This window comes from Ictalurus punctatus, chromosome 16 (assembly GCF_001660625.3).
Source record: "Ictalurus punctatus breed USDA103 chromosome 16, Coco_2.0, whole genome shotgun sequence".
NCBI classification, from domain to species: Eukaryota; Metazoa; Chordata; class Actinopteri; order Siluriformes; family Ictaluridae; genus Ictalurus; species Ictalurus punctatus.
Genome location: NC_030431.2, coordinates 8,897,336 through 8,925,000, shown reverse-complemented (window position 1 = coordinate 8,925,000; position 27,665 = coordinate 8,897,336). Strand labels below are relative to the sequence as shown.

Genomic DNA, 27,665 nt, shown 5'->3' with positions numbered 1-27,665 from the left:
AAATAAGTACACCCAATGGAAATTGTTGACTTTATATATATATATATATATATATATATATATATATATATATATATATATATATATATATATATATATATATATATATATATATATAATATATATTTTGTAGTAATTTTCAAAATTTAAATGAACAAAAAACAGATCAGTCACATGGAAAAAGTAAGCACACCCCTACACCTTCATATCCATAAAATTAGAATCAGGTGTTCAAGATTTGCTGCCAGTGATCAGAACCTGCTTAGGGAGTGCAGATGGAACCTGTCTTATTTAAACCTCTCGCATCTAGTGTTTGGTGTTCCCTTTGCTATTGGTGGTGTCATGATGGGAGTCATCTAAAGAGTTCTCTATGGCCTTCAGGTTGTGTGAGTCTGGCAAAGGATTTAAAAAGATCTCCAAATTATTTTAATTATATTATTCCAATGTATGGAAAATAATCTACAAATGGCGCAGATTTCAGACGACTGCCAATTTGTCCAGGACTGGCCATCCCAGCAAATTCAGCCCAAGAGCAGACTCAAAAAAACCCTAAATTTAATCACAGGATCTGCTATTAAGTCTCGCAGCTGTTGGTATCAATGTGTATGCTTCTACAATCAGAAAGAGGTTGCACAAATTTGACCTGCATTAGATGCATGCCAGTAAAAATACTTTGTAAGACTAGGCCTTTTGGAATAATGTGTTCTGTACAGACGAATCAAAGAGAGTTTTTGGCCAAAGTAACAGAAGACATGCTTGGCGCAGACCAAAGACAACTTTTCAGGAGAAGCACCTCATACCACCTGTGAGCAGCAAATCCACCACGGAATGGCTCAAAAAGAAGAAATGGAGGGTTATGAAATGGCCTAGTCAAAGTCTGGATTTGAATCCCATTGAAATGTTGTGGTGGGATTTGAAACAGGCTGTACATGCAAGAAAACCTTAAAATATCTTGCAACTGAAAGAATATTGAATATAAAGTTATTTTTGCTAAAGAGGGCAATATACCAGCTTCTGACACCAAGGGTGCTTACTTTTTGCACAGACAAATATCACATATTGATATTTCTGTTAAATAAATGATTACAAAGCTAAATTTCTTTATGGTTTTGATCAAGTATGTCAACTTTATTAATAGGCACTGTTTCAAAGATGATCAAATGTTTGCTTGTCCAAATATGTCATAAGCCAACAATTTCCATGGGGTGTACTTATTTTTTCACATGACTGTATATTATTAAGTCAGTAGAAAAATGCATTTTAGATTTCCAAACGTTACTTTTCAACAAAAAAAGTTACAGAAAAATGTTACATAAGGGACCACTTTTCAGACAAAATACAATATATAAATACATATTATAACATAATATATAACTAATATATTGGCACCCTTGGTAAATAAGAGCAAAGAAGGCTATGAAGAATTATCTTTATTGTTAAACCTTTTGATCTTTTGTATATTCCTTGGTTTTACCCATTGTTACGAATGACTAAGGGAATTTGGCCTATCTGTTACCTCATATTTATACCCCTGTGAAACAGGAAGTCATGGTTGAACAATTTCAGGTTCCTAGTCATCCAGGTGTACTAAAATAAATGTAAAATATGGGAATATACTTCAAATATATTTTTCTCATATGAATTCATAGGGGTGCCAATTATTGTGGCACACACATTTAACAATTTGTTTATTATTATTATTATTATTATTATTTTAAATAAACCAGTTTTGTTTTCAATTGTTTGATTTGAGTTGAGAGTTGAGTATTTTTTGTGATTTTTTTTTTTTTTTTTTTTTTTAACAAAAGATCAAAAGGTTATACATTCAAGACATTTTTTCAGAGCGTTCTTTGCTCATATTTACCAAGGGTGCCAATATTACTAAGTACGTTCTTATTTATAAAGCACATTTAAATTCAGCTTACACTGAACAATTATAAAATACAATGATTTTTTTTTTCCACTAATTTTATATTAGTGCTGGGCGCTGTATATGACAGCTGTATTTGCATTAGTCTAAATGTATATTCAATACCTAAACAACTGTAACAAAAAGTTACAGCCTAAGGCTACAGCCTAAATGCAATATAATGCATTACCAACTATTCAACATCAGCTAAAGCCAAATTAGTCTAAATATAGGTTCAATACATAAACAACTAATAGGATGTGTTTCTATAAGAACAATTGCATTTGTATTTCATATAAACAACTGTCATTTTAACAATGTAAAATTAGTTCAGATGTCATAGAATTTCGTAAAATAACAGACGGCTATTTGGACATTTCAGAAATCTTTGTCAGGACAGAAATGCATAAAGTGCAGAAGGTCATTAACCAAGGCATCATCAAAATAAAGATTACTATTAGAGGACAGCTAAGCCTTTTATGCTACAAACCACAAAACTTTAATAAACACAGCTGTAAGCTCACACAGAGTTTCTGTTATAGGCACATTTACCTGTCCTGTTTATCAGAATGCATATTTTTGCATTTCTGGATTGCATGGCCAGTTTTGTGGCAGAAACAACAGAATCTGCCTTGCTTATTATGTGACTTTGATTTGAGCACACATTTTGTTTTTAATTTAATTGCTGAGATTTGATAATTTGTTTCCTCACATGGAGCTATGAGTGATGGCTAGGCGGATAGTAGGCATATAGTCTGTCCAGACGCTCCAGCTGTCTGTAGGTTCACAGTTGGATACTGGTGGACGGCACAATTACCATGCACAGACTATTTTACTGGATCAGATCTGTTATCAAATGTTTATACATGATAGGCATGGGGAATTACCTATTTAATGAGCCTGTGTCTGAAGGGTTTGCACAATGGATATTTAATATTTATCATGTTTTGTAATGAATGGGAACTGGTGGGTGAAACTGTTTGACTTCACGCCAGGTTACTGAATACAGGGTATTTAGCGCCACTTTATTATGCCACAGACTACAGGCCACTTAGACAAGTTTATATATTTGTATCACATGGGTTTTAACTTAAACAGATTGTTACATTGATCACATTGGAATAGTATTTTCAATCAGTATTTACAATCCAGATTATTAATAATAAGGGGTTAAATTACGTGAGACCTTCAGTTACGTGATTTCAGATCACGTGGTGGTTATCACACTGGAAATGTGTTAATGTTGATGATTAAGTAGTTTTACACCGGCATTAGCAAAACTGTAGGACTAAGATAATAACGCTTTATATTTTAGTTCTACAATTAAAAAAAAAAACATCCGCATTCATTTCATTTCATATCTCTAATTTTACCCTTAGGATCAATAAAGTGCTATTAGAAAAGGTAGCACAAGCAACTCAAATTTGGGAAAATCCCACTAGGCTGCTCCTCTGTCTGGGACCATACATTGCCATAAAATATGCTTCAGAGCATTAAAAGCATTTTCCTTTTCTAAGACTATAGGCATGTCCAATATCACAAGATAATCACCAACCTGCGAGGACATCAGCTGTATTTCAGCAACACATACCTTACTTTGCAAGATATAAAGTTATTATATTGCTTGGGAATCTCTCCATGTTTAGATATAGGTCAATATTTATAATATTGGCAGTATTTATAATATTGTTAATTTGAATGTGTTTTCCTGTCTTGGGAACAATTTATTCTCTTTTTGTTATCTCAGTTCAGGTATGGAATGGTGGAACTGCTACCTGTGTCAGAGCCCACTAAAGTCATAAAGGAACTCATTAGTTATGGCTTAGAGCGCAGTGCTCACCTGCAAGCCAAGAAACACATCGTGCTCAAGCAGAACCAGAGACTGATTAATGAACAGGAACACATCACTACAGAGTAAGTCATAACTAATATAGTTCTCTTTTTGATACTTGCTTTAAAGGTGTTGTATTACTTTAGAAGGAAATCCACTTGGTTCTCATGCATACAGTGCCCTCTGAAAGTGTTGGAACTGCATGGCCAATGTTTTGTTTTACTTCACACTGAAGACATTTGGAGTTGAGATCAAAAGATGAATTTATGATGATGGATCAGAATTTCAGCTTTCATTTCTTGATATTTAGATGTTAAACAACTTAGAACATGACAACTTTTATATGAAACCACACATTTTTCAAATAATCAAAAATATTGAAACATTTGACTGACCATTTTTAGCTACTCAGGTGTGCCATGTTAGATTGATTGTTTAAACAGTTAATAGCTCTGAATATTTATACTCTTGGTTTTAGCCTTCAGTTTTACCTGTGAAGACTGTATTTGTTGTTAAAAAGGATAAACAACATGAAGACTAGAGAGCTGTCTATTGGGAGATAAACAGTTCATTTTGGAGCTGAGAAAAGAGTATATATTGGTAATATATTGGCATAGCCAATACAACAATTTTGGATGTCCTGAAAAAGAAGGAAACCACAACCAGACATTGAACAGGCTGTCCAAGGAAAACAACAGAAGTTGGTGACAGAAACATTGTGAGATCTTTAAAGAAAAACCCAGAAACAACAGTCAGTGACCTCACCAACATCCTCCATAGTACATGGATGAAGGTATCACAATCCACTATTCAAAGACGATATTGAATGCATAAATATAGTGGGCATACCACCAGATGTAAACCACTCCTCAACAGTAAGAATCAGAAAGCCATATTGGATTTGGCAAAGAAATATGGAGATGAAAATTTCTGGAACCAAGATTAACCTTTACCAAGGTGATGGAAAGGCCAAAGTGTGGAGGAAGAAAGGATCTGTTCATCATTCAAAACATACAGGCTCATCGGTGGAAGCACGGTGGAGGTAGTGTTGTGGCTTGGGCTTGCATGGCTGCTTCTGTATCGGGCTCATTAATCTTTATTGATAATATAACACATTCATTCTGTAACAGCAGAATGAATTCAGAAGTCTAAAGAAACATTATGTCTGCCAATTTACAGAGGAATGCATACAATATTCTAATTGGGAAGAACTTTATGCAGCAATACAGTGACCCAAAACGCGCAGCCAACACAATAAAGGACTTCATCAGTGGGGAAAAAAGTGGAAGGTTTTAGACTGACCAAGGCGATCACCAGACCTTAACCCAGTTGAGCATGCATTTCACCTCCTGAAAAGGAGATTGAAGAGAGAAACCCCCCAACTGAAAGAAGTGCTAAAAGCCTGGAAAACTATTATCAAAGAAGAATGCAACAGTTTGTTGATGGCACTGGGGCGCTGACTTGATGCAGATATGCAACAAAATATTAAGTGTTATTTACTTTCATTTACTTAAGACCATCTGTTCCTATACTTTTGCGTACCAAAAATTGGGAGGTCTGCCACCAAACATGCCATGTTCTAAGTTGTTTAACACATCTGTAGATGTAAATATCAGTAAATGGAATCTAGATGTAAATATTAGTAAATGAAATCTGTAATATTGATCTATCATCTAATATTCATCTTTTGATTTCAGACACAATTGTGTTCATGGTATAGCAAAAACTATAATAATAATTGACTATGTTGTTTCAATAATTTCGGAGGGGACTGTTTTGTCAACTATGAACAAAATGTAAAACAAATGTTTCATGCATTTTTATTTAGCTTCAATCCTTTCTTTGAATTGAAATTAACACATATTGCTGCCTGCCCCAGTTTAGCTTGTGACAAATAATATCTTTATCAAGAAAGGAAATTAAATGGCATCTATTAAATGCCACCTTGACTACAAAATCCTGATTGGCATTTTAAGCCCTAAATGTTTAGCTGTGGCAGGTTTACTGTTAACCCCATAGATTGCTTCCAACTCAGCTGATGGAAGATGTTTTTCTTATTTTAACTCTTACTGAGAACATTAGAATGCAAGTTCTAGATGTTCTGTTTTTAAATACAGATTAAAATCATACTTGTTCAACCATGCCTATTTATAGCCTTATTTTATTTATTTTGTTTTTATATCTTAAACTATAATGATTAGTTGTTGTTTTTTTGTGTATATAAACTTGGTTGTCTTTGACGTATCCTTTTCTGTAGAATGGAGAGATATATCAAAGAAAAGGAGACATTGGAGCGCGAGCTGTACAACCGCTTTGTGCTGGTCCTTAATGAGAAGAAGGCCAAGATCCGCACTTTACAGGAGAGGATCAAACAGCTACAGAATACTATACAAGACAAAAAGGATGGGTAAAGAAGCCTTAAGGATGATTTACTGTATCATTTTACAATAGCAAATTAATGTTTATTAATATACGAATTTATAATAACTACATTACAAATCCCTTACTAGGCATGTTTCCCCCTGAAATACCATCTCTGAATTTTCTGAAATACTGCCATCTACATAATTAATGGCAGTCTTCATGAGAATAGGAAAAAAAAATTGTATAAAATAAATTATATTCACATATAATCTAGTTAAGTTTTCCACTTAAACAGTTGGAGAGTCTGCTGCAGAACATTTTAATGATAGTAATTAAAAAATGCAATTACTATTATTAAAATGTTCTGTAGCAGATTCTCCAATTGTTTAAGTGGAAAACTTAACTAGATCTATACAATGACCAAAATGTCAAAGCGAGAACATGTCTTTAGAATTTTTTGCAAATGTATTAAAAATCAAAAATGTAAACATCTCATTTAGGTATGTATTCAGGCCTTTTATTCAGTACTTTGTCTTCTGAAAGGGTTCGAATATTTTTTTTTTTTAACCCATTGCATCAGTGCTTGTTGAACATCCAATTCCAAAACCATGGGCATTAATATTGAGCTGGTAAATGGTCTGCACTTATATAGGGCCTTTAAGAATTTGTATAGAACCTATGGCTTCTCAGGGCTGTGGCAGGGCAGAACACAGACACACAGGAGGCAGACATGTGGGAAAGTGCTCTTTTTATTAGAAATTAGTGAATAGAGGTGAGATGCACGTAACTGAAAAGTGCAGGTGGAGGGCGTGGTCCTTCTGCTGTGGGAAGCGGCTTGCGGGCTGCAGCAGCGTTGAGGCGGTGCCCAGGGTGAGGGCAGCGGGTGGTGAAGGCCCTCTTGAGGACCAGGAATGCATGCTCTGTCTCACCGGTCCACCGCACCCCATCTGGTTGGTCCTGCTTAGTGAAATCTGAGAGGTGGGGAAGCTAGAGAGGAGAAGTTAGGTACGAACTTTCGATAGTACCCCGCCAGCCCCAAGAAGGCATCTACCTGTTTTTTGGATATGTGCTGGGGATAGTCTTTAACAGCCTCTATTTTTTTTCCTGGAGCTTCAGCAGGCTGATGCAGCACCCCAGGTACTGTGCCTTTGTGAGGCCCAGGTGGCATTTCCTGGGGTTGGCTGTCAGCCTGGCTTACTGGAGTGTTCCGAGTACCTTCCCATTGTGGTGGAGTAGTAAATGATGACATAGTCCAGGTAGGCAACAGCGAATGGCCGGTGTGGCCTCAGGACAATGTCCATCAGATGATGGAAGGTCGCTGGGACTCCGTGTAGGCCAAGGGGTGAACCTGGTACTGCCAGTGGCTGCTGGCAGTACTGAAGGCGGTTTTGGCCTTTGCTTCAGGGGCCAAGGTGACTTGCCAGTATCCCTTGGTTAGGTCGAGAGTGGATTTAAATTGGGCTCTTCCCAGCCTCTCCACCAGGTCGTCAAGTCCGGGAATTGTGTAGCCTCAAAGTCGGAGATTGTGTTCAGCCTCCGGAAGTCATTACATAGCCAAATGCTGCTGTTGGGCTTCGGCACCACTGCAATGGGCCTGGACCCTGGCATTCTTTTTAAAACTCGAAGCATTCGGCTGAGCCTCCGGAATGCGGTAGGGCTGCTGTCTAACCACTAACCACATCTTAATCTCATGCTGCACCAGGTGTGTCAGGCCTGGCGTGGTGGAGATATCGACGTGTTGGTCAGCTTCTGTTTTTGCGCTGGGCTCAGATCTTCACCCCACTGGACCAAGGCACACTCTGGGGGACGTGGGTAGACAGTGGCAAATGTGGAGACTACAGGAGCAGGCTAGATCCACTTTTTCAACAGATTAATTCGTATAGTTGAATGTCTGCATGCTTACAGGCAGTAGTTCACTGGTCCTACTTTCTCCAGGACTGTGTATGGCCCATGCCAGCAAGCCAGGAATTTGCAGGAGGTGTTTGGAAGTAGCAGGAGCACCTGGTCACCAGTTGTAGACCCTTTGCTGATCTTGTTGGGAGGCTTCCATGTGCTCCTGGATGATCGGCGTTACCCTGTCGATCCGCTCATGCATCTCCTGGACAACTAGGGAGCAGAACGGGGAGGATTGTTCTTCCCACACCTCCTGGACCACGTCCAGCAGTCCTCGGGGTCACCAACTGAAGAGGAGCTCAAAGGGGGTGAAGCCAGCAGAGGCCTGTGGTGTCTCTCGGATGGGGAAGAGCATATAGGGGAGGAGGAGGTCCCAGTTCCGTCGCTTCTTGTCTTCCACCCGCCTCAGCATTTGCTTGACCCTTAGTGGTTCTACAAAGTGCTTTACACTCTCTCATTTATTCATCCATCCATCCATACACGCACACAGAGTTGCCATGCAAGGTGCTAGCCTGCCATCAGGAGCAATTTGGATTCAGTGTTTTGCCTAAAGACACTTCGACATGTGGAGGCAAGTGGGCCAGTGATCGAACCATGCGATTAGTGGTCAACCCTCTCTACCACCTGAGCCACTGTCGCTCTTTACAGGAGAATGGTGCTGTAAACACCCATTGAGTGGCAGTTATGTTGGAGGCAACCCCTTGTTGATGAGAGAGTTTAGACGAGAATGAAAAGAAATTACTGTGGCAATTAGAATGTTCTAACAAAATCACTCTGGCGATTGGGATGTTCATATTTGGTAGTGGGGAATGCAGGATTCAAAAAACACATCTAGGGCTACAGAAAGGTAAATGACTCTGACAGTACAGGTAGCTAACATCCTGTGCTTCACACAGTACCCCTTGTAAGCAAGGGCAAGATTGGGACAAACATTCAGGCCAATCCAGACCACAGTACACTCCAACAACAAACTTTTGAGATCACTGACTACCTGATGTAATGTACACTCACTGACCAGTTTATTAGGAACCTTGTACATCTGCTCATTCATGCAAAAAACTAATCCTCCGATCATTTGGCACCAGTGCATAAAGTCGATCAGATACAGCACAAGAACTTCAGTTAAAGTTAATCGGGGGTTAAAAAGTTGCTCAGGTGGTAAAGCGGGTTGTCTGCTAATCGTAGGGTTGGTGGTTCGATTCCGGGCCCACATGACTCCACATGCCGAAGTGTCCTTGGGCAAGACACTGAGCCCCAAGTTGCTCCCGATGGCAAGTTAGCGCCTTGCATGGCAGCTCTACTACTTTTGGTGTGTGTGTGTGTGTGTGTGTGTGTGTGTGTGTGTGTGTGTGTGAATGGGTGAATGAGACACAGTTTAAAGCACTTTGGATAAAAGTGGTATATAAGTGTGCCATTTAATCAGAATAGGGAGAAAAATGTGATCTCAGTGACTCTGACTGTGGCATGGTTGTTGATGCCAGACAGGCTGGTAAGTATTTCAGAAACTGTTGATCATGTAGGTTTTCCTAAACAACAGTCTCGAGTTCACACAGAATGAGGTGGGGGGGATCCAGTGAACGGCAGTTCTGTGGCTAGAAAGAGCGGTCAGAGGATAATGGCTAGATTGGTTCAATATGGCAGGAAGGGTATGGTTAATCAAATAACCACTCTATTATCATGGTGACCAGAAAATCTCAGAATGCACAGTTTTAAAAAGTTCCAGCAGTTTAATTGTTATATGTAGTATAATATAATTTCCGTGAATTATTTGTCATTAATTCTCTTATGCCATTTTGCATTTCTTAATTTGCTTTTTAAAAAATATTAGCTCTGGCCACTTAAATTCTTTTAATCTGAGTAATATATGAACCCATCTTTTGCCAATCCATCTATTACTAGGATTTTGCCATATCTTCAAAACTGTGGTGACACATAACTTAGCAGCATCTCTTCAACACGGACTCTTGTTGCATAGTCTTGCACGCGACAGCCTGTTGAGCTTTCAGCGGTTTAATTAGCTCGAAAGGTAAGTAAAACTGTCATGGTTAGAATTGGACACATGCCTCATTTGAAGGGATAGAAAAGTCCTCGGGACTGAGTACCGCATCAGTGTGTAGACTCAAACTGCTTTCATGAGCAAGTATGATGTCCACCTTTCTCCAATTCTCATAGCTCTCAAGAATAAAACACACTCGAACTCTTACTCCACTGAAACAAACACCTCTGACCCATTTGAACGCCATTCTTATCTACTACATCTGTAGGAAGGCACCACATGCTGTCATGAATAATTAAGAGACAGCATGTTCTCATAGGATAAGAACACACAGGCTCATGAATAATTATAACTCATATCTTAAGAGTGGTTATGAGTGGTTATAGCACTGATTGAGCAAGTTGTAACTTTTATGTGCTTTCCTCACACTGTAGGAAAACTAGGCTTTAATCCTAATCAAATAGTACAGAGGCCCAGTGGCCACATATATGTTGTTGTATAATGTGAATCCAGTGACTGTGACTATATGGTAATCAGTGATACTGCCTCAAGATGTTAGTTGATGTACAGAATTAGTATTTTGTGGTGTTATGATGGCAAGGACGAGTGGGACTTTCTTCAGAACAGTGCACACAGGTGGTGGAAAGCATTGAGGTGCATCGTGGTGCATATTATGTGCAAGTGCAAACCCGATGGATCCAGTAGTAGGCTCTTGGTTCTTGTAGCACCCACACCGACTTCTAGTACTCCTCACTCGGTTTTTCTTGTACAGAGCTAACAGCTTCAGTGAGCTCTTCACAGAACTTCATTAGCTAGTGGTGTAACGATCCATCAATATGGATTGATGTATCGATCAAGTAACCAATGATCCGATGTATTGATGCAATGCATAAACATTGATGCATGTATAATTTTTAAGATGGACCATAGCTGGAGTGGCTAATCGGGGGGGATCAGGAGACTTCCTGGTGGGCCGCTCATAAATTGGTCCAGCAGACCTACCGCTTTCTCGGTGTATCTCACATACACACAGAAAAAGCATATGTTACATTTTTGGGTGACTGATAACTAAAGTAACTAATTACACTACATTTTGTATTTAAAGCAGCGCATCAGTTATGTGTGCATTTAAAAAGTGCTGTTTTCTCACGTCATTTGGCTCAGAGCATGTATGCTCTCTCTCACTCACTCAGTCACTCATGCACACACAAGCCCGAATACCCAGGTCATTACCATGGAAATATAAACAAACCATCATTATATGCTGTGGTGCGAGGTAGCTGCCAAAGAAAAGTATATTTATTTCTGAAATACTTCATATTTGATTGAATCATGCTAACATTTATTTTCATAACGTTACAGTTGTAGTTTTTGTAGCAAAAAAACAGTACTCAATGTAATTTTTTATTTATCTTTATAATCTTGCTGAAACTTGTCAGTAATAAATATAACAGGATAGTAAGAACTGAACTGTCTCTTCATTTGTCCAAGTTCCTCCACCACAGAAAAAATGGACTGGTCTTGGGCACTAAAATGGGCATTAAAATCCCAGTCTGAAATTAGGTCCCACTCTGGCCCTGAGATGGACCTTTTATTTCGGACACTCTGATTCTAGCCACTTCCTGGAGGAGACGTCCATCAAAGTTTAAGTTCATCACGGGTCCTTATTTGCACTAAAATATGTAGTATTTAATAGTGGAAAAAGCTCAATAAAATATTCAAAATATTTTTTGGTTGCATCTGTGAATTAGAAGAAATGTTACTGATTATGTGAAATAGATACATCATTTAATATCGACTGTAGGCCCCTAAATCGATCAAATTGAAATCGCCTTGTGTCATCATTGTGGCAAATATCAAATCACTAGATCATATCATCATGAAACTTGCGATTTACACCCCTGTCATTAGCACATCAGAGGTAACATGCACATCTGCTTGTCTTATATCGATTGTCCCCGGCCGAGCCATCGGTTGACACTTAATGGTCTCTTATGGGCAGAGACTGACCCCCTTTGTGGCTGTGGACCAAATACTGCACAAAACAGCTGGCAAGCTGTCCACCCCACTCTTGTGTAACTTTGACAATCACTGTTTCAAAGTCTTATTTCAGTGCCAAACATGTCCTGGAGCCTGAGGCCTATATGGACAGTGAAGCTTCCTTTGAACATTCAACATTCTCATAACTTAAATAACACTCAACTTAAAATTATTTCTCCAGTCAGAATGAATGCATTATGCGATCCCCTAGCGAGGGGGAAAAAAAATCCCTAACCAGTGATTTTTCTGTGTTCGTGGCTGTTATGATGCAGGAAACGACCCTGAGCTATCACTGAGTGTGATGAGAAAACAGCCCATCCAGCACATCGGCATCCATTCAGGACTTGGGCTGAAAACTCTGTAAACAAAATCTTGTCTGCATTTTCCAACTAACAATTTCCAAATCATTACTAGAAAAGAAATGATTTAGCTTTGCAATGGGTCTGAGCTGAAAGAAGCATCCCTTAATAACACACTAATCTGTTTATTAAAAGAAGTATAGAGTCAAAAATTACTCAAAGATTCTTAACTTTTTTTTGTACATTTGAAGAAACTGGAGCTAGCTGAGCTAAGTCAAGGCACTTCAGCCGAATCTCAAACAGGCAGTTAGTGTCTGGTCTGACTGGAAGTAACTGAGAGTCATCACCATAGCAGTGATGAGAAATATTATATTTCTGATAGATATAACCAAGGAGAAGCATATAAAGGAAAAACAATAATGGGCCTAAATGGATCCCTGCTGGACAACACAAGATAAGTAAACTGTTGAAGAGGAAAATTTACAAAAAGGTCCTGTATTTTAGATATGGAGCAAACCACTGCAAGGCCAAACCCTGTATGCCGATCATACACTCAAGGCGTTTGAGAAGGATGTTGTGGTCAATAGTGTCAAACACTAGATTCAAGATTCAACAAAACTAAAACAATACATGAGCCTGAATCCAGAACAAGCAAAAGATCATTAGTGATCATTGATCATTAGTTCAACAATGCAGACTCAGAATCTGTAACCGGACTGAGACATCTAAAATGTTAAAAATGTTGAGGTAAGAGTGAAGCTGTGAATAAACAACTCTCTGCAAAAGCTTGGAAATAAAGGGCAATTTAGAAATTGGTTTGTAGACCAATTTTTAGAGTCACGATGGTTTTTTTTCAACAAAGGTTTCACGTTTAAAACTCGCTGAAACTAATCCGTTAGCTAGGGAGCTATTAATTGTAGCTGTCATACTTGGACTAATTATCCTAAAAACATCACTGAAAAGATGTGCAGGAAGAACATCAAACTTTCAACCTGAACACTTCCTGGTTGAAATTACATCAGTTAGCTGGGATGAGGAGACTGGTTGAAAATGAGACAGACAGCTAGCAGGTGAAGATAGTTTTGGAGATGCCAACTTAGAAGGTACAATAGCGGACCTGATATCCTTTATTTTGTGAATGAAATAATGTAAAAACTAAATAATTTCACAGGTCTCTGTGGAAGCATTGAGAAAGACATTAGTAATAAGGTTTAAAACTGAGTCAGTCGTCTTAAAGGTTTAGGTCTATTTGCATTATCAGCAATTAATTTAGAAAAACACTTTGATTTTGCCTCCTTTACTGATGTTTGTTCATTAATTAGGCAGATCAAATATCATATGAGACCTATAGCTTGTAGTTTTCCCACTTATGCTCTGCCTTTCTACACTATTGTCTGAGAGCATGGGTGACATTGTTTAGCCAAGGGTGGGAGGTACCTTTAGCTCTCATTGGCTTAAGCGGAGCAACAATGTCAAGAGTAATGGAGCAAGATTTATTAAAGACTTAATACTGAAGACTTGAAACCAAGTGTTCGGTATCTGTTTTGTTGGAAAAATCATTGGTAAAATATGATCAGTAATATTCAGAAAATAATTTGGCACTGTAGGAATGAATAACCCGAGTGTACAGGAGAAAAGGTGGGTAAGGGGCACCAGCAAACAGATTTAAACACAACTGAATAATGGTAGGAAATACCAGCATCAGAAACCTCTAAATTTGAAACAAATTTAGGACAGCACAAGATCTAACGTATGGCCCAAGTTATAGACTGATTTTACAAAATTCAAGGACACTATAAGTGATGCAATTTCTTTTACCAGCATACCACAGGTGAATGTTAAAATCTCCAAGAATTAACAGTCTGTCACCACAAGTCACCAGATCAGAGAGGAAATCCGAGAATTGAACATCTAAATGGTACCTTACCTTACATCACGCCAACCTAAGGACTGAGATTCCCAGATTTTTCCAAAATATCTCCTGTCCCACAAGAGGTGACAACACTTTGGATCATCTCTACAGTAATGTTACTAAAGCTTTTAAAAGCCATCGCCCTCCCCATCTTGGTGAATCTGATCGCCTATCCCTGCTGCTACTCCCAAAGTATAGCCTCATTATGAAACTTGTTAAAACATCAGTGAGAACTGTGAAAGTGTGGCTAGAGAGGGCAGACTCCTCATTACAACATCAGTTCCAGCTCACACACTGGAGTGCATTTGTTGTTCCCTCCACTCAGGACTCCCATATGGACATGGACATCTACACTAATGCCGTTCTTCACCAAATTAACAGATGTGTTGACTCAGTCACTGCCCTTAAGACAGTTAAAACATATCCCAATCAAAAGCCTTGGATGAATAAAGAAGTCTGTCTCCTACTGAAGACACGAGATGCCGCTTTCAGGTCTGGAGACTGGGAATCTTACAGTGCATACAGAGCCAACCTGAAGCAAGGAATCTGGGATGCCGAGCACAAATACGAGCTGCAGATGGAAGAAAATTTTAATACCGCTAAATATCGACACATGTGGCAAGGCATCCAGGTTCATAATACAAGCCAGCCAACATCATTCCCTCAACCAGTGACCGCTCCTTCCTGGAGGAGCTCAACAATTGTTATGCTCACCTTGGCCAGAAAAATACTACTTCCAAAGCTGAGCTTCCACTAGGTGATCTCAGCTGTCTTTCTCCACCAGAGATGTGTGTTCCACACTGAGCAGGGTGGATGTACGCAAGGCTGGCCCCGATGGCATCCTAGGCCAGGTGCTCAGAGCATGTGCAGAGTAGCTAGCCAGGGTTTTCACAGATATATTCAGCTTATCGTTGGCTTAAACAGTTGTCTCCACCTCAGGGAAGTAATTCAGCATCTGGTAGCATTTCGTGCCAGTAACAACCTTGACCTCAACACCCAGAAAACCAAACTCATTGTGGATTAACAGATGTCTTTACATTTGACCATCCATCTTCCTCTTGATCACATTCCAGAGGTTTTCAATGGGGTTCAGTGGGGTTGGGCTGGCCATGACAGGGTCTTGATCTGGTGGTCCTCCTTTCACACCTTAATTGAGCAGGTTGTGTGGCATGGAGCATTGTCCTGCTGGAAAAAACAATCCTCAGAGTTGGGGAACATTGTCAGAGCAGCATGAAGCAAGTTTTCTTCCAGGACAACCTTGTATGTGGCTTGATTCATGCATACTTCACAAAGAAAATCTGCCTGATTCCAGCCTTGCTGAAGCACCCCCAGATCACCACTGATCCTCCACCAAATGTCTCAGTGGGTGCGAGACACTGTGGCTTGTCGGCCTCTCCAGGTCGCCGTCTAACCATTAGTTGACCAGGTGTTGGGTAAAGCTGAAAATTGGATTCATCAGAGATGACCTTACTCTAGTCCTCTATGGTGCAGTGCTTATGGTCTTTTGTAAACCTCAGCCTGGCTCTTCTTTTGCTTCTCATTGATGAAGGGCTTTTTTTCTAGCTTTGCACAACTTCAGCCCTGCCCCTAGGAGCCTATTTTGTCAGTGGAGTCAGTGGAGTGTCGTTTTCGCCCTTTGCCAGTTTGTAGCTCTGTTGTCCCCAATGTCTGCTGCTTGACCTGTTCTTATTAACAGCTGCCCTTGAAATTTTAAGGATGATAGCAACCCAACACTCACTTTAGCCCTCTGCCAGTAAAGCCAGAATAAAAACTTTCCTTTTCAAATTTTTTGATCAATAGTTATTTTTTGATTCCAATTACTTTTGAGGTACTGCTAGCACTGTCTTTGCCAGCTGGTCTTATTGTAAGAAGATAGTGATGACCACAACAGTAGTTTTTTTTTAAAATGTATTTTTCCTTGTTAAATAAGGTTTGGTTCAGGGGATCACCTAATTAGTACCTCATTCAATAGAATGAGGTGTGCCTGTGTTGGAATTCAACAGACACTGAAATGGAATGGCTGCTGTACATGTACAACCCCAGTTCCAAAAAAGTTGGGATACTGTAAAATGTAAGTAAAAAAGAGAATGCATTAATTTGCAAATCTCATAAACCCATGTTATTGTTGCTAAAAATAAACAACTGTAGGAACATTTTACAACTAATTAGGTTAATTGGCAACAGGTCAGTAACATGATTGGGTATAAAAAGAGTATCTTGGAGAGGCAGAGTCTCTCAGAAGTAAATATGGGATGGAATCTGGATGGAAGCATATGTTGCTCAAAAACCTTTCCAGATGTGCAAGCTGCCAATACCATAGGGGCTAATGCACCTCCATACCATCAGAGATGCAGGATTTCTCCAGATTATCTGAAACTTTTGATGATTTTATATGTTGTAGATGATGAGATATTCATAGTCTTCACAATTTTTTATGTTAAACATTGTTCTGAAATTGTTCCACAAATTGTAGATTTGCAGATTGGTGAACCTCTGCCTGTCTTTACTTCTGCCTCTCTAAGTTACTCTTTTAAACCCAGTCATGTTACTGACCTGTTGCCAATTAACTTCCAGCTGTTTCTTTTTAGTAAAGCTCACTTTTCCAGCGTTTGTTGCCCCGCCCCAACTTTTTTGAGACATGTTGCGGCCATCAAATTCAAAATTACCTTCTTTTTTTCTTGAAGTGGTACATTTGCTCAATTTAAACATTTGATATGTTTTCTATGTTCTATTGTGAATAACATGGGTTTATGAGATTTACAAATCATAGCATTCTATTTTTATTTACATTTATTTACATTTTACACAGCATCCCAATGTTTTTGGAATTGGGGTTGTAGAGATGCTGATTTAAGAAAAATTTGCAGTGGTCTCTTAATTTTTTTCCCCACAGATTTATGTATGTATGTAGAATTTTTAAGAATTCATTGCCATGGCCGGATTGGGAAGCTGTTGACAGCACAAAAGCACATCACACACACAACACTGGTTTCTTCCTCATATCGTCTCTAGGAATTTTTCCTTGTCATGGTCGTCTCTGGCTTGCTTATTGGGAATAAATGTAAAATTTATATCCGGAATTTATATATCTCTGTAACACTGCATTATGACAATTCCCATTGTTAAAAGTGCTATACAAATAAAATTTAATTGAATTTGCCATTGCAGACAGCAAGTGTTCCATATTTCTCATTTCATCAGAAATGGGACTCTGGGAGGCAGTTTTGTTCAGTTCTGAATTTCTATGGCATATGCATTAGCTTTGAAAGGTACCTTGGTCTTCTCCATCAGAAGAGCGTTTTCTATTGGAGCTCTTTCACATTTGAGAACTTCTCTCATTGCAGACAGATGCTTTTCAAGGTCTTTGATAGTTCTGTCCATCTCAGTCTGAATCTCTTTACATCGACAAGCCTGTGACAGAACCACTAATGTACTCTTACGTTTTTTTCTCCACAATTCTGTTTGTAGTTTTCGCCACAAAGTGGAATATGTCTTTACCAAGCCATGTATTCAGAGCTTATCTCCCACATTGGATCTTAATTCTCCTTAATTCTTGTTAATTAATTCTCCTAAATAATTGTTTCACAGTGCAGTTTCACTCACCGAATTAGACATCTAACACGCACACAGAAATTATACAAAAAAGAACAATGCTTTGGCACACTCTCTCCACTCTGCAGAATTCATTTTTCTTTGGGTTTCTGTTTCAAGAGCAACAACTGTTTTTAAATATTCACTCACTGTCCACTTTATTACAGTTTCTAAGGAACACCTGTACACCTACACATTCATCTACTCAGCCAATCATGTGGAAGCAGCGCAATGCAAAGAAAATCATACAGATATAGAGGTCAATTGCTCAGTTAATGTTCACAACAATCATAAGAATGAAGAAAAAGTGTGATCTCTGTGACCTTTGATCATGTCATGGATGTTGGTACCAGAAGGGCTGGTTTGAGTGTTTCAGAAACTGCTGATCTCCTGTGATGTTCGCACACAACAGTCTCTAGAGTTTACACAGAATGGTGTGAAAAAACAAAAAATATCCTGTGAGTGGAGGGTCTTGCAGCTGAAACACCATGTTGAGAGAGATCAGAGGCAAAAGACCAAACCGGCCTGAGCTTAAAGTAAGTGTATAGTAACTCAAATAAGCACTCTTTACAACTGTGGTGAGCAAAATAAAAAAGTCTCTGTCCATGGTAGCCTCAGGTTATTGTTCTTGGCCGACAGGAGTGGAACCTGATGTGGTCTTCTGCTGTTGTAGCCATCCACCATGAGGTTCGATGTTTTATGCATGCTGAGATGCTTTTCTCCTCACCATGGCTGTAAAGAGTAATTATTTGATATCCTTCCTAGCAGCTCGGAGTAATCTTGTACAGGTTTTCCTGGTAAAGTGGACAGTGAGTGTACGTCACATGTACAGTCAGGGCCACAATTATTTTGACATTGATAGAGGTATTGTTATTAGCTGTTTACCACAGTACCTTGGAGCTGAAATTAAATAATACATATGAGCTCAAAGTGTTGACTTTTACCTTCAATTTGAGGGTATGTACATCCAAACTGGGTAAACTTTGTAGGAATTAAAGTACGTTTTATATGAGGTCCCCATACTTTTTAAACATAGATGAAAAATAATGAGAAAATAATAAATTTCTATAAAGTACTATACTACATGGGTCAAGGTCCCACAAGGTTAAATATCTGAAATTGTTTCTTCAATAGCTTCCTTCCTGTTTGAAATATATTTTAAGGGTATTTTAATTAATATTGATTAGACACATAGGAAGTGTCCCTGTTGATGCATTTGGCATCCGTTCTACTTTTTATTACTGCATATACAGACTTAACTGTAATAATCACAAACAGAATTTTCAATTAATTTCATTACTTTTCATTTGTGATGACCTTAATAGAATTAGAACATAGTATGTTTTAGTAGACATGAGAAAATAATTGGGCAGAAAAGGCATGGAACCTTTCAACAAGTAATAAAGGCATATACATTTACCAATACCATCATTATGCGAATTATGTATATGTATATTATGTATATAAGTATTTCACGTAATTTTATTGGGGACCCTCTCAGTGTTCATCTCAAATACTGTGTCTGACCCAGCTCTATATAGTACATTTACAGCATTTTGCAAAATCCCTTATTCAGAGCAATTTACACAAATGCTTTGCAGTTTCCATCAAAAACATGTAGTAATACTGGAATATTAAAACATTATTAATATGATTTCTTTCCAGTACAGTGGTAAAACAATGATATTCTATCCATCAAAGGACAATGGGTAATATTATTGTGGCTTTTAAATTGCTGATCTGGTGATATGGTGTGGGTTTTTTTTTTTCTCCTCCTAGATGGAAGAAAGGTGAAGCCTGTCATGGAGGAAATGAACATACAGATGAGAAACTTGAAAATAGTGACTATGGAAACACCACAGATGAGGAAGAGGAAGAGGATGGGGATCCAAAAACTCGGAATCTGAAACCCAGCAATAAAGGTTGAGTAGCATTTCATTTGACAGTTTATAGTCCTCAGTGCATATATGAATATTTTATATGTACAAGTTTAAGATATACCCATGGCTTACTGCATAATACTGCATGTTACTCCTGGCTTCCACTGCCACTTCAAGAGCATTGTGAAACCATCATCCACCACCACTCCACATCAGACTTTAGCATGCTCCCATTAACATTTCTACTGATTCCACAAACTTATTACATTTACAGTGATTAATTTAGCAGACGCTTTTATCCAAAGCGAATTACAAATGAGAAAATACAAGCAAAGCGATATCAAGCGGAGAACAATACAAGTAGTGCTACCATACAATATCCATTAATTGAGTTCCAGAAGAAGCAAAGTGAACAGAGTAGAGGTGTAAGTGCAATTTTTTTTTTTTTTTTTTAATGAGTTGGTTAGGTGTTCATGGAAGAGGTGGGTCTTTAGCTGTTTTTTGAAGATGGTGAGAGATTCTGCGGTCTGGATTGAGGTTGGAAGTTCATTCCACCACTGAGGAACAGTTCATTTGAAGGTTCCGGAGAGGGACCTTGAGCCACGCTGAGTAGGAACTACTAAGCGTCGGTCGCTAATCGATCACAGATTGCGTGAGGGAACGTAAGCCTTCAGGAGAAAGTTGAGGTAGGAGGGTGCTGTTCCAGACAAGGTCTTGTAGGTGAGCATCAAGGCGTTGAATTTGATGCGGGCGGCTACAGGAAGAGAGTGGAGGGAGATGAAGAAGGGTGTGACAAGGGTTCTCTTGGGCTGGTTGAAGACGAAGCATGCTGCAGCATTCTGAATCATCTGAAGGGGTTTGATGGAGCTGGCTGGGAGGCCCGAAAGTAGTGAGTTGCAGTAGTCCAGTTTTGAGATTGCAAGAGCCTGGACTAGTATCTGTGTAGCCTGTTCGGTGAGGTAGGGTCTGATTTTCTTGATGTTGTTGTTGTTGTGGATAAAAAATGTCATAAAATAAACATAAGGGAGACCTAGCATCCAGCAAAAGGGAGAAGAAGAAAAAAACGGCACCTAGACATACAGAAGCGGTTTTAGTCAGAGGTGGATAGAGTGGTGAAACACTTTAAAGATCTTTATGGGTTGTTAGTCAAAAAGTCGAAAGAAGTGTACGAGCTGAGGAGTGCTAAAAACACACACACACACACTCGTACAGTCAAGGGCGGGCAAGTAGACACAACATACACACACACTCTCTCTTTCTCATACACACACATGAATAACTTTAATAATATCTTATAGTAATAGAGAAACTCTATAAAATACAGAATAGTAGGATATGCAGGACAGTAGAACTGTAATGATATTAAGAAGTTGGAAGTACAGTAAACCGCTTTTCAAGTAGTATAAATATATATAAAATAAGAAATATAGTGCAAATATGAAAATAAATTATAAACGAGAAATACAGGAAAAATAGAAAAATATAACTTACTCATGATTCAGATGGTGAAGATTCTCGTCTCGCAAGGAAAGCCTTACCATGAAGAGAGCCAGTTATAAGGGTGGCTGGGTCAAACTGCCCCCCCCCCCCCCCCCCCCCCCTCGAGATAACGATAAGACCAAGGTCCCTCCCGGTTGTTTAGTCGTCTTGTCTACGTCATTTTATTTCCCTAGGTAATTGAGAATCCTGGTTTCTGACCACCTAGGTAATTGAGAATCCTGGTTTCTGACCACCTAGGTAAATGAGAATCCTGGTTTCTGATTCTCTATGTAATTCAAAACGCTGGGTTTTTATTTTCTGGGTTATTAGAAATGCCTGGGTTCTGATTCTATGTGTAAGTGAAATAGGCCTTTTCTGGAAACATATGGGTTATCTAGTGTGTAAATACAGTATAAATACTGGAGCTTAAGCTCAGGGTATGGGGATCACTTCTGAGAATTCTCATCGGTGTGGATCTCGTGTGGTGGAATGGAACAATAAAGCTGGACCCTTGCTTCTTCTCACTCACGGCTGGTGTATTTTTTCTATCTCCAACTGGGCTCAGAGGTAGATGTGAGGTATTGGCTTCTAAGTTGAGTTTTAAATGTTTTTGGGTAATAGGCTAAATTTGAGCCAACATTGTACAGGAGGAACCTGTACGTGCAGTTGTTGAGATGTGGTCTGTAAAGGTCAAGCTGTCATCCAGAATCACCCCAAGGTTCCTGGTTGGCTTGAGTGTGGTTGAGCTGAGCTGTACACTGAGGTTGTGGTTGACTGAGGGACAGGCTGGGATGATGAGAAGCTCAGATTTTGCCGGTTTGGGCTTAAGCTGGTGTTCCCTCATCCAGACCGAGATGTCCGACAGGCAAGTAGAGATGTGTGCAGAGACGGATGGATCATCAGGCTGGAAGGACAAATGGAGCTGGTTGTCATCAGCATAGCAATGATATGAGAAGCCATGAGACTCAGTCACCTGCTCTAGAGATGTAGTGTAGATAGAAAAGAGGAGTGGACCCAGAACTGACGCCTGTGGAACGCCAGTTGTGAGTTGCTGAGTTTCAGAAATACCTCCCCTCCATGATACCCTGAAGGATCTGTCAGAGAGATCGGATTCCACCCAGCGCAGAACCGTTCCTATGATGCCCAGGCTGGAGAGAGTTGACAGGAGGATCTGATGGTTCACAGTGTCGAAAGCAGCAGAGAGGTCAAGTAGGATGAGGACAGATGATCTAGAGGTTGCTCTTGCTAGTCATAAGGCTTTAGTGACGGAAAATTTTACTATACAGTACAAGGGCAAATTACCTTCATACCCATATGTGGGACTTCCCCAAACTGTTGCCACAAAGTTGAAAGCACACAATTGTATAGAATGTTTTTATTTTGGTTATTAATTTTGCTTCTGCACCTGAGCTTATTTCATCAGAGAGAATAGGGTGCACAGTCATGGAAATTCTGGCTTGTGGGGTTTTCACCACATTAACCCTACGTCAGTATGTGAAAGGTGTCAATTTCAGTATGCCAGTAAATTTTGAAAGCATCATTCCATCTCAAGTCCAATGCAGGTTACTTGACCATTCTTATTTATTTATTTATTTATTTTGAGTGATTGCCTCTATGTATTGGCATTGCAAAACCACCATGTTTTTTTTATTTATTTATTTTAAAACCTGGTTTAACTATAATGGCCATCTTTGTGTCATGGCACACAGCCATTCAGCTGTTTACGGAAACCTCAATATCTCGGCTTAGGACGGTCCTAGCTCCTTGGAACAAAAGCTGATGCCTAGAGTACATTACAAGGTACATGGGCATTTTGCACATTGATGTTCCCTAGACTTAGAACTTAAATCCTTATGTAATTCTCAAGATTGTCCGTGCAATATTTGTTCAGTTGCTAGAGGTTTGAGGATTTTCTTGTATTTACTTTCATTTCAATGGGATTCAAATACAGGCTTTAAGTAGGCCATTCCATAACCATCCATTTATACTTTTTGAGCCATTCTTTGGTGGATTTTCTAGTGTGCGTAGGATTGTTATCCTGTTGAATGGTTCACTTTTGGTTGAACTTCAACTTTCTGACAGATCGCCTCAATTCTGATATGATGCATAGTTCAATGAATCAATGAATGTAATCTGTCCAGTCCCTGAGGCAACCCCAAACATTTCCACCACTGTGCTTCACAGTATGAGGTGCTTCTCCAGTAAAGCTGTCTTTGGTCAGCGCCAAACATGTCTGCTGTTATATATTAATAAATTTTATATATATATATATATATATATATATATATATATATATATATATATATATATATATATATATATATATACACACACACATACATACATACATACATACATATATACACACAGTGGCAAGACAAAGTATGTGAACCTTTTGGAATTTCACGGTTTTCTGCATAAATTTGTCATAAAATGTGATTTGATCTTCATCTAATTCAAGGGTATTGACAAATATGATGTGCCTAAAATAAAAACACAAAATAAATTCTGATCCCTCATGTCTTTATTGAACACATTCAACATTTAAAATGGCAGGGGAAAAAGTAAGTGAGTCCTTAGAATTAATAAATGGTTGACCCCCCTTGGCAGCAATAACCTCGACCAGGCACTTCCTGTAGCTGTGGATCAGACCTGCATATCGTCAGGAGGAATTTTAGCCCATTCTTCCTGGCAGAACTGCTTTAGCGCTGTCATATTCTTTGGACGTCCATGTGTATGGCTCTCTTCAAGTCATTCCATAGCATCTCTACTGGGTTGAGGTCTGGGCTCTGACTTGGCCCCTTCAAAAGGTGGATTTAGTTTTTCTGAAGCCATTCTGTTGTGGACTTGCTCCAGTGTTTTGGGTCATTGTCCTGTTGCATCATTCAACTTCTTCACAGTTTCAGCTGACGTACAGACATTCTCACATTACCCTGAAGAATTGTCTAATATACTTGGAAAGTCATCTTCAGCTCAATGATTGCAAGCTGGCCAGGCCCTGATGCAGCAAAGCAGGCCCAAATCATGATGTTTCCTCCACCATACTTTACAGTTGGGATGATGTTTTCATGATGATATGCCGTGTCCTTTCAACGCCAGATGTAGTGCTGTGTGGTTTTTCCAAATAGTTCAATCTTAGTTTCATCAGTCCACAAAACATTTTGCCAATACCGCTGTGGAGTGTCAGTGTGCTCTTTTGCAAACTTCAGGCATGCAGCTATGTTCTTTTTAGTAAGCAGTGGCTTCCTTCGTGGTGTCCTGCCATAGGTACCCTGCTTGTTCAATGTTTTACATATTGTAGACTCATGAACAGAGATGTTAGCCAGTTCCAATGATGCCTTCAAATCTTTGGCTGTCATTTGGGGTTGTTTCTGTACCTCAGTGATGAGTCTTCCTTGTGCTCTTGGTGTCATTTTGACTGGGCGCCCACTTCTTGGTAGAATAGCAACAGTCCCAAAGTGTCTCCATTTGTAAAATGTTTGCCTAACTGTTTCTAAGGTCTTTGAAATCCCTTTGTAACCCTTGCCAGCTTTATGTAAATCAACAATTCTTGATCGTAGAGCTTCTGAAAGCTGTTTTTGGCAAGGCATGGTTCACATAAGCGTGTGCTTCTTGTGCAGAGCAAACTCCAAAAGTTTGAGGGGTTTTTATCAGTCAAAGTAACTGTAGTCTACACCTCCAAACTCATTTTCTTAACGAGATTCCAGGTGTGCTAAAACCTGACTTTTTTACCTGACAATTAGCTTTTTTCAGGTCATTAACTCAAGGGTACTCAAAGGTACTTTTTCCACAAGCACTATGAGGTTTTTTTTTTGGTTGTTCTCAATAAAGACATGAAAGATCAGAATTTTTTTTTGTGTTATTATTTTAGACACATTATATTTGTCAATACCCTTGATTTATATGAAGATCAGATCACATTTTATGACAAATTTATGCAGAAAACCATGAAATTCCAAAAGGTTCACATACATTTTCTTGCCTGTGTGTGTGTGTGTGTGTGTGTGTGTGTGTGTGTGTGTGTGTTTACACACACACACACACACACACACACACACACACACATACAGTATCCCACAAAAGTGAGTACACCCCTCACATTTTTGTAAATATTTGATTATATCTTTTCAACTGACAACACTGGAGAAATGACACTTTGCTACAATGTAAAGTAGTGAGTGTACAGCTTGTGTGACAGTGTAAATTTGTTGTCCCCTCAAAATAACTCAACACACAGCCATTAATGTCTAAACCACTAGGCAACAAAAGTGAGTACACCCCTAAGTGAAAATGTCCCAAATTGGGCCCAAAGTGTCAATATTTTGTGTGGCCACCATTATTTTCCAGCACTGCCTTAACCCTCTTGGGCATGCAGTTCACCAGAGCTTCACAGGTTGCCACTGGTGTCCTCTTCCACTCCTCCATGATGACATCACGGAGCTGGTGGATGTTAGAGACCTTGTGCTCCTCCACCTTCCATTTGAGGATGACACACAGATGCTCAATAGGGTTTAGTCCATCACCTTCACCCTCAGCTTCTTTAGCAAGGCAGTTGTCTTCTTGGAGGTGTTTTTGGGGTCGTTATCATGCTGGAATACTGCCCTGCGGCCCAGTCTCCGAAGGGAGGGGATCATGATCTGCTTCTGTATGTCACAGTACATGTTGGCATTCATGGTTCCCTCAATGAACTGTAGTGCCGGCAGTACTCATGCAGCCCCAGACCATGACACTCCCACCACCATGCTTGACTTTAGGCAAGACACACTTGTCTTTGTACTCCTCACCTGGTTGCAGCCAAACATGTTTGACACCATCTGAACCAAATAAGTTTATCTTGGTTCCAGTAATCCATGTCCTTAGTCTGCTTGTCTCTAGCAAACTGTTTGCTGGCTTTCTTGTGCATCATCTTTAGAAGAGGCTTACTTCTGGGACGACAGCCATGCAGACCAATTTGATGGCCTGAGCACTAACAGGCTGACCCCCCACCCCTTCAACCTCTGCAGCAATGTTGGAAGCACTCATATGTCTATTCACTGATGGAACCATGAATGCCAACATGTACTGTGACATACTGAAGCTGAGCATGATCAGTATGCAGTATTCCAGCATGATAACGACCCCAAACACACCTCCAAGACAACCACTGCCTTGCTAAAGAAGCTGAGGGTGACTCCCTGGTCAGAAATCTTGCAAGGAGCTCCTGTGCACAACCGGTTGCTTCCACTTGTGGACAATGGCCCCAGTGATGTTTATTAGGGGATTCAGAAATTTTGAAATACATCTGTATCCGATTCCTTCAATATGTTTTACAAAGATAAAAGTTGCGAAGGTCTTGGGAGAGCTCTTTGCTGTTACCCATCATGAGATTTTTCTTGTGTGACACCTTGGTAACAAAAAGCCTTTTTATAGACCATCAATGTACTAACCCAACTGACCTTAACCCTATTGAGCATCTGTGGGGCATCCTCAAATGGAAGGTGGAGGAGCACATTGTCTCTAACATCCACCAGCTCAGTGATGTCGTCACGGAGGAGTGGAAGAGGACTCCAGTGGCAACCTGTGAAGCTCTGGCGAACTCCATGCCCAAGAGGGTTAAGGCAGTGCAGAAAAATAATATAGTGACACAAAATATCGACACTTTGGGCCCAATTTGGAAATTTTCACTTAGGGGTGTACTCACTTTTGTTGCCAGTGGTTTAGACATTAATGGCTGTGTGTTGAGTTATTTTGAGGGGACAGCAAATTTACACTGTTACACAAGCTGTACACTCACTATTTTACATTGTAGCAAAGTGTAATTTCTTCAGTGTTGTCACATGAAAAGATATAATCAAATATTTACAAAAATGTGAGGGGTATACTCACTTTTGTGAGATACTGTATGTATGTGTGTGTGTGTGTGTGTATGTATGTGTGTATATTTTATGTATACTTTTTATATATATATATATATATATATATATATATATATATATATATATATATATATAGATATATAGATATATATATATATATATATATATAGATATAGATATATATATATATATATATATATATAGATATAGAGAGAGAGAGAGAGATTAGAGCACTATCTATTTCCCCCACCAGTATTCAACCCAAACGTGGGGGGAATTTAAAATACAAAATTGCACTTTTTCACCCACATTAAAAAATGAGAGAAGTCTTAAACTTGAAATATTCTGCATGCACACTATGCTTACCTAGGTACCCCCTAAAGACTGAGACTCGAATTCTTCCCATAAAAAGTGGAACTGTGAGTAACCTTGTGCATTACATTTGGAATTAACTTCTAAGTCTAGGGAACAAGAATGTGCAAAATCTGTATAATGTTGTATGTCCCTTGTAATGTGCTCTAGAGATCAGTTTTTGTTCCAAGAAGCTAGGACCGTCCTAAGCCGAGATATTGAGGTTTCCGTGAAAACAGCTGTACAACCAAAGTTTGTTGTGTGG

General features: G+C 39.2%; 1 protein-coding gene and 1 pseudogene across 7 annotated transcripts in view; one reads left to right on the top strand and one right to left on the bottom strand.

Annotated features, from left to right (window-relative positions):
- The window catches only part of xrcc4 (X-ray repair complementing defective repair in Chinese hamster cells 4), a 54,380-nt gene that overhangs the window by 13,900 nt on the left and 12,815 nt on the right, over window positions 1–27,665 (top strand). For all 7 annotated transcript variants that reach the window (XR_008398094.1, XM_053686841.1, XM_053686840.1 and 4 more), the window contains 3 exons: window positions 3,657–3,823; window positions 5,998–6,147; window positions 19,615–19,757. Coding sequence is in view for 6 of the 7 variants with exons in the window: in XM_053686841.1 (XP_053542816.1) it covers window positions 3,657–3,823; window positions 5,998–6,147; window positions 19,615–19,757 (460 nt within the window). In the remaining variant the exon portion in view is untranslated. The remainder of the gene's footprint in view (window positions 1–3,656; window positions 3,824–5,997; window positions 6,148–19,614; window positions 19,758–27,665) is intronic.
- On the bottom strand, window positions 19,752–20,924 carry LOC128635194 (uncharacterized; annotated as a pseudogene).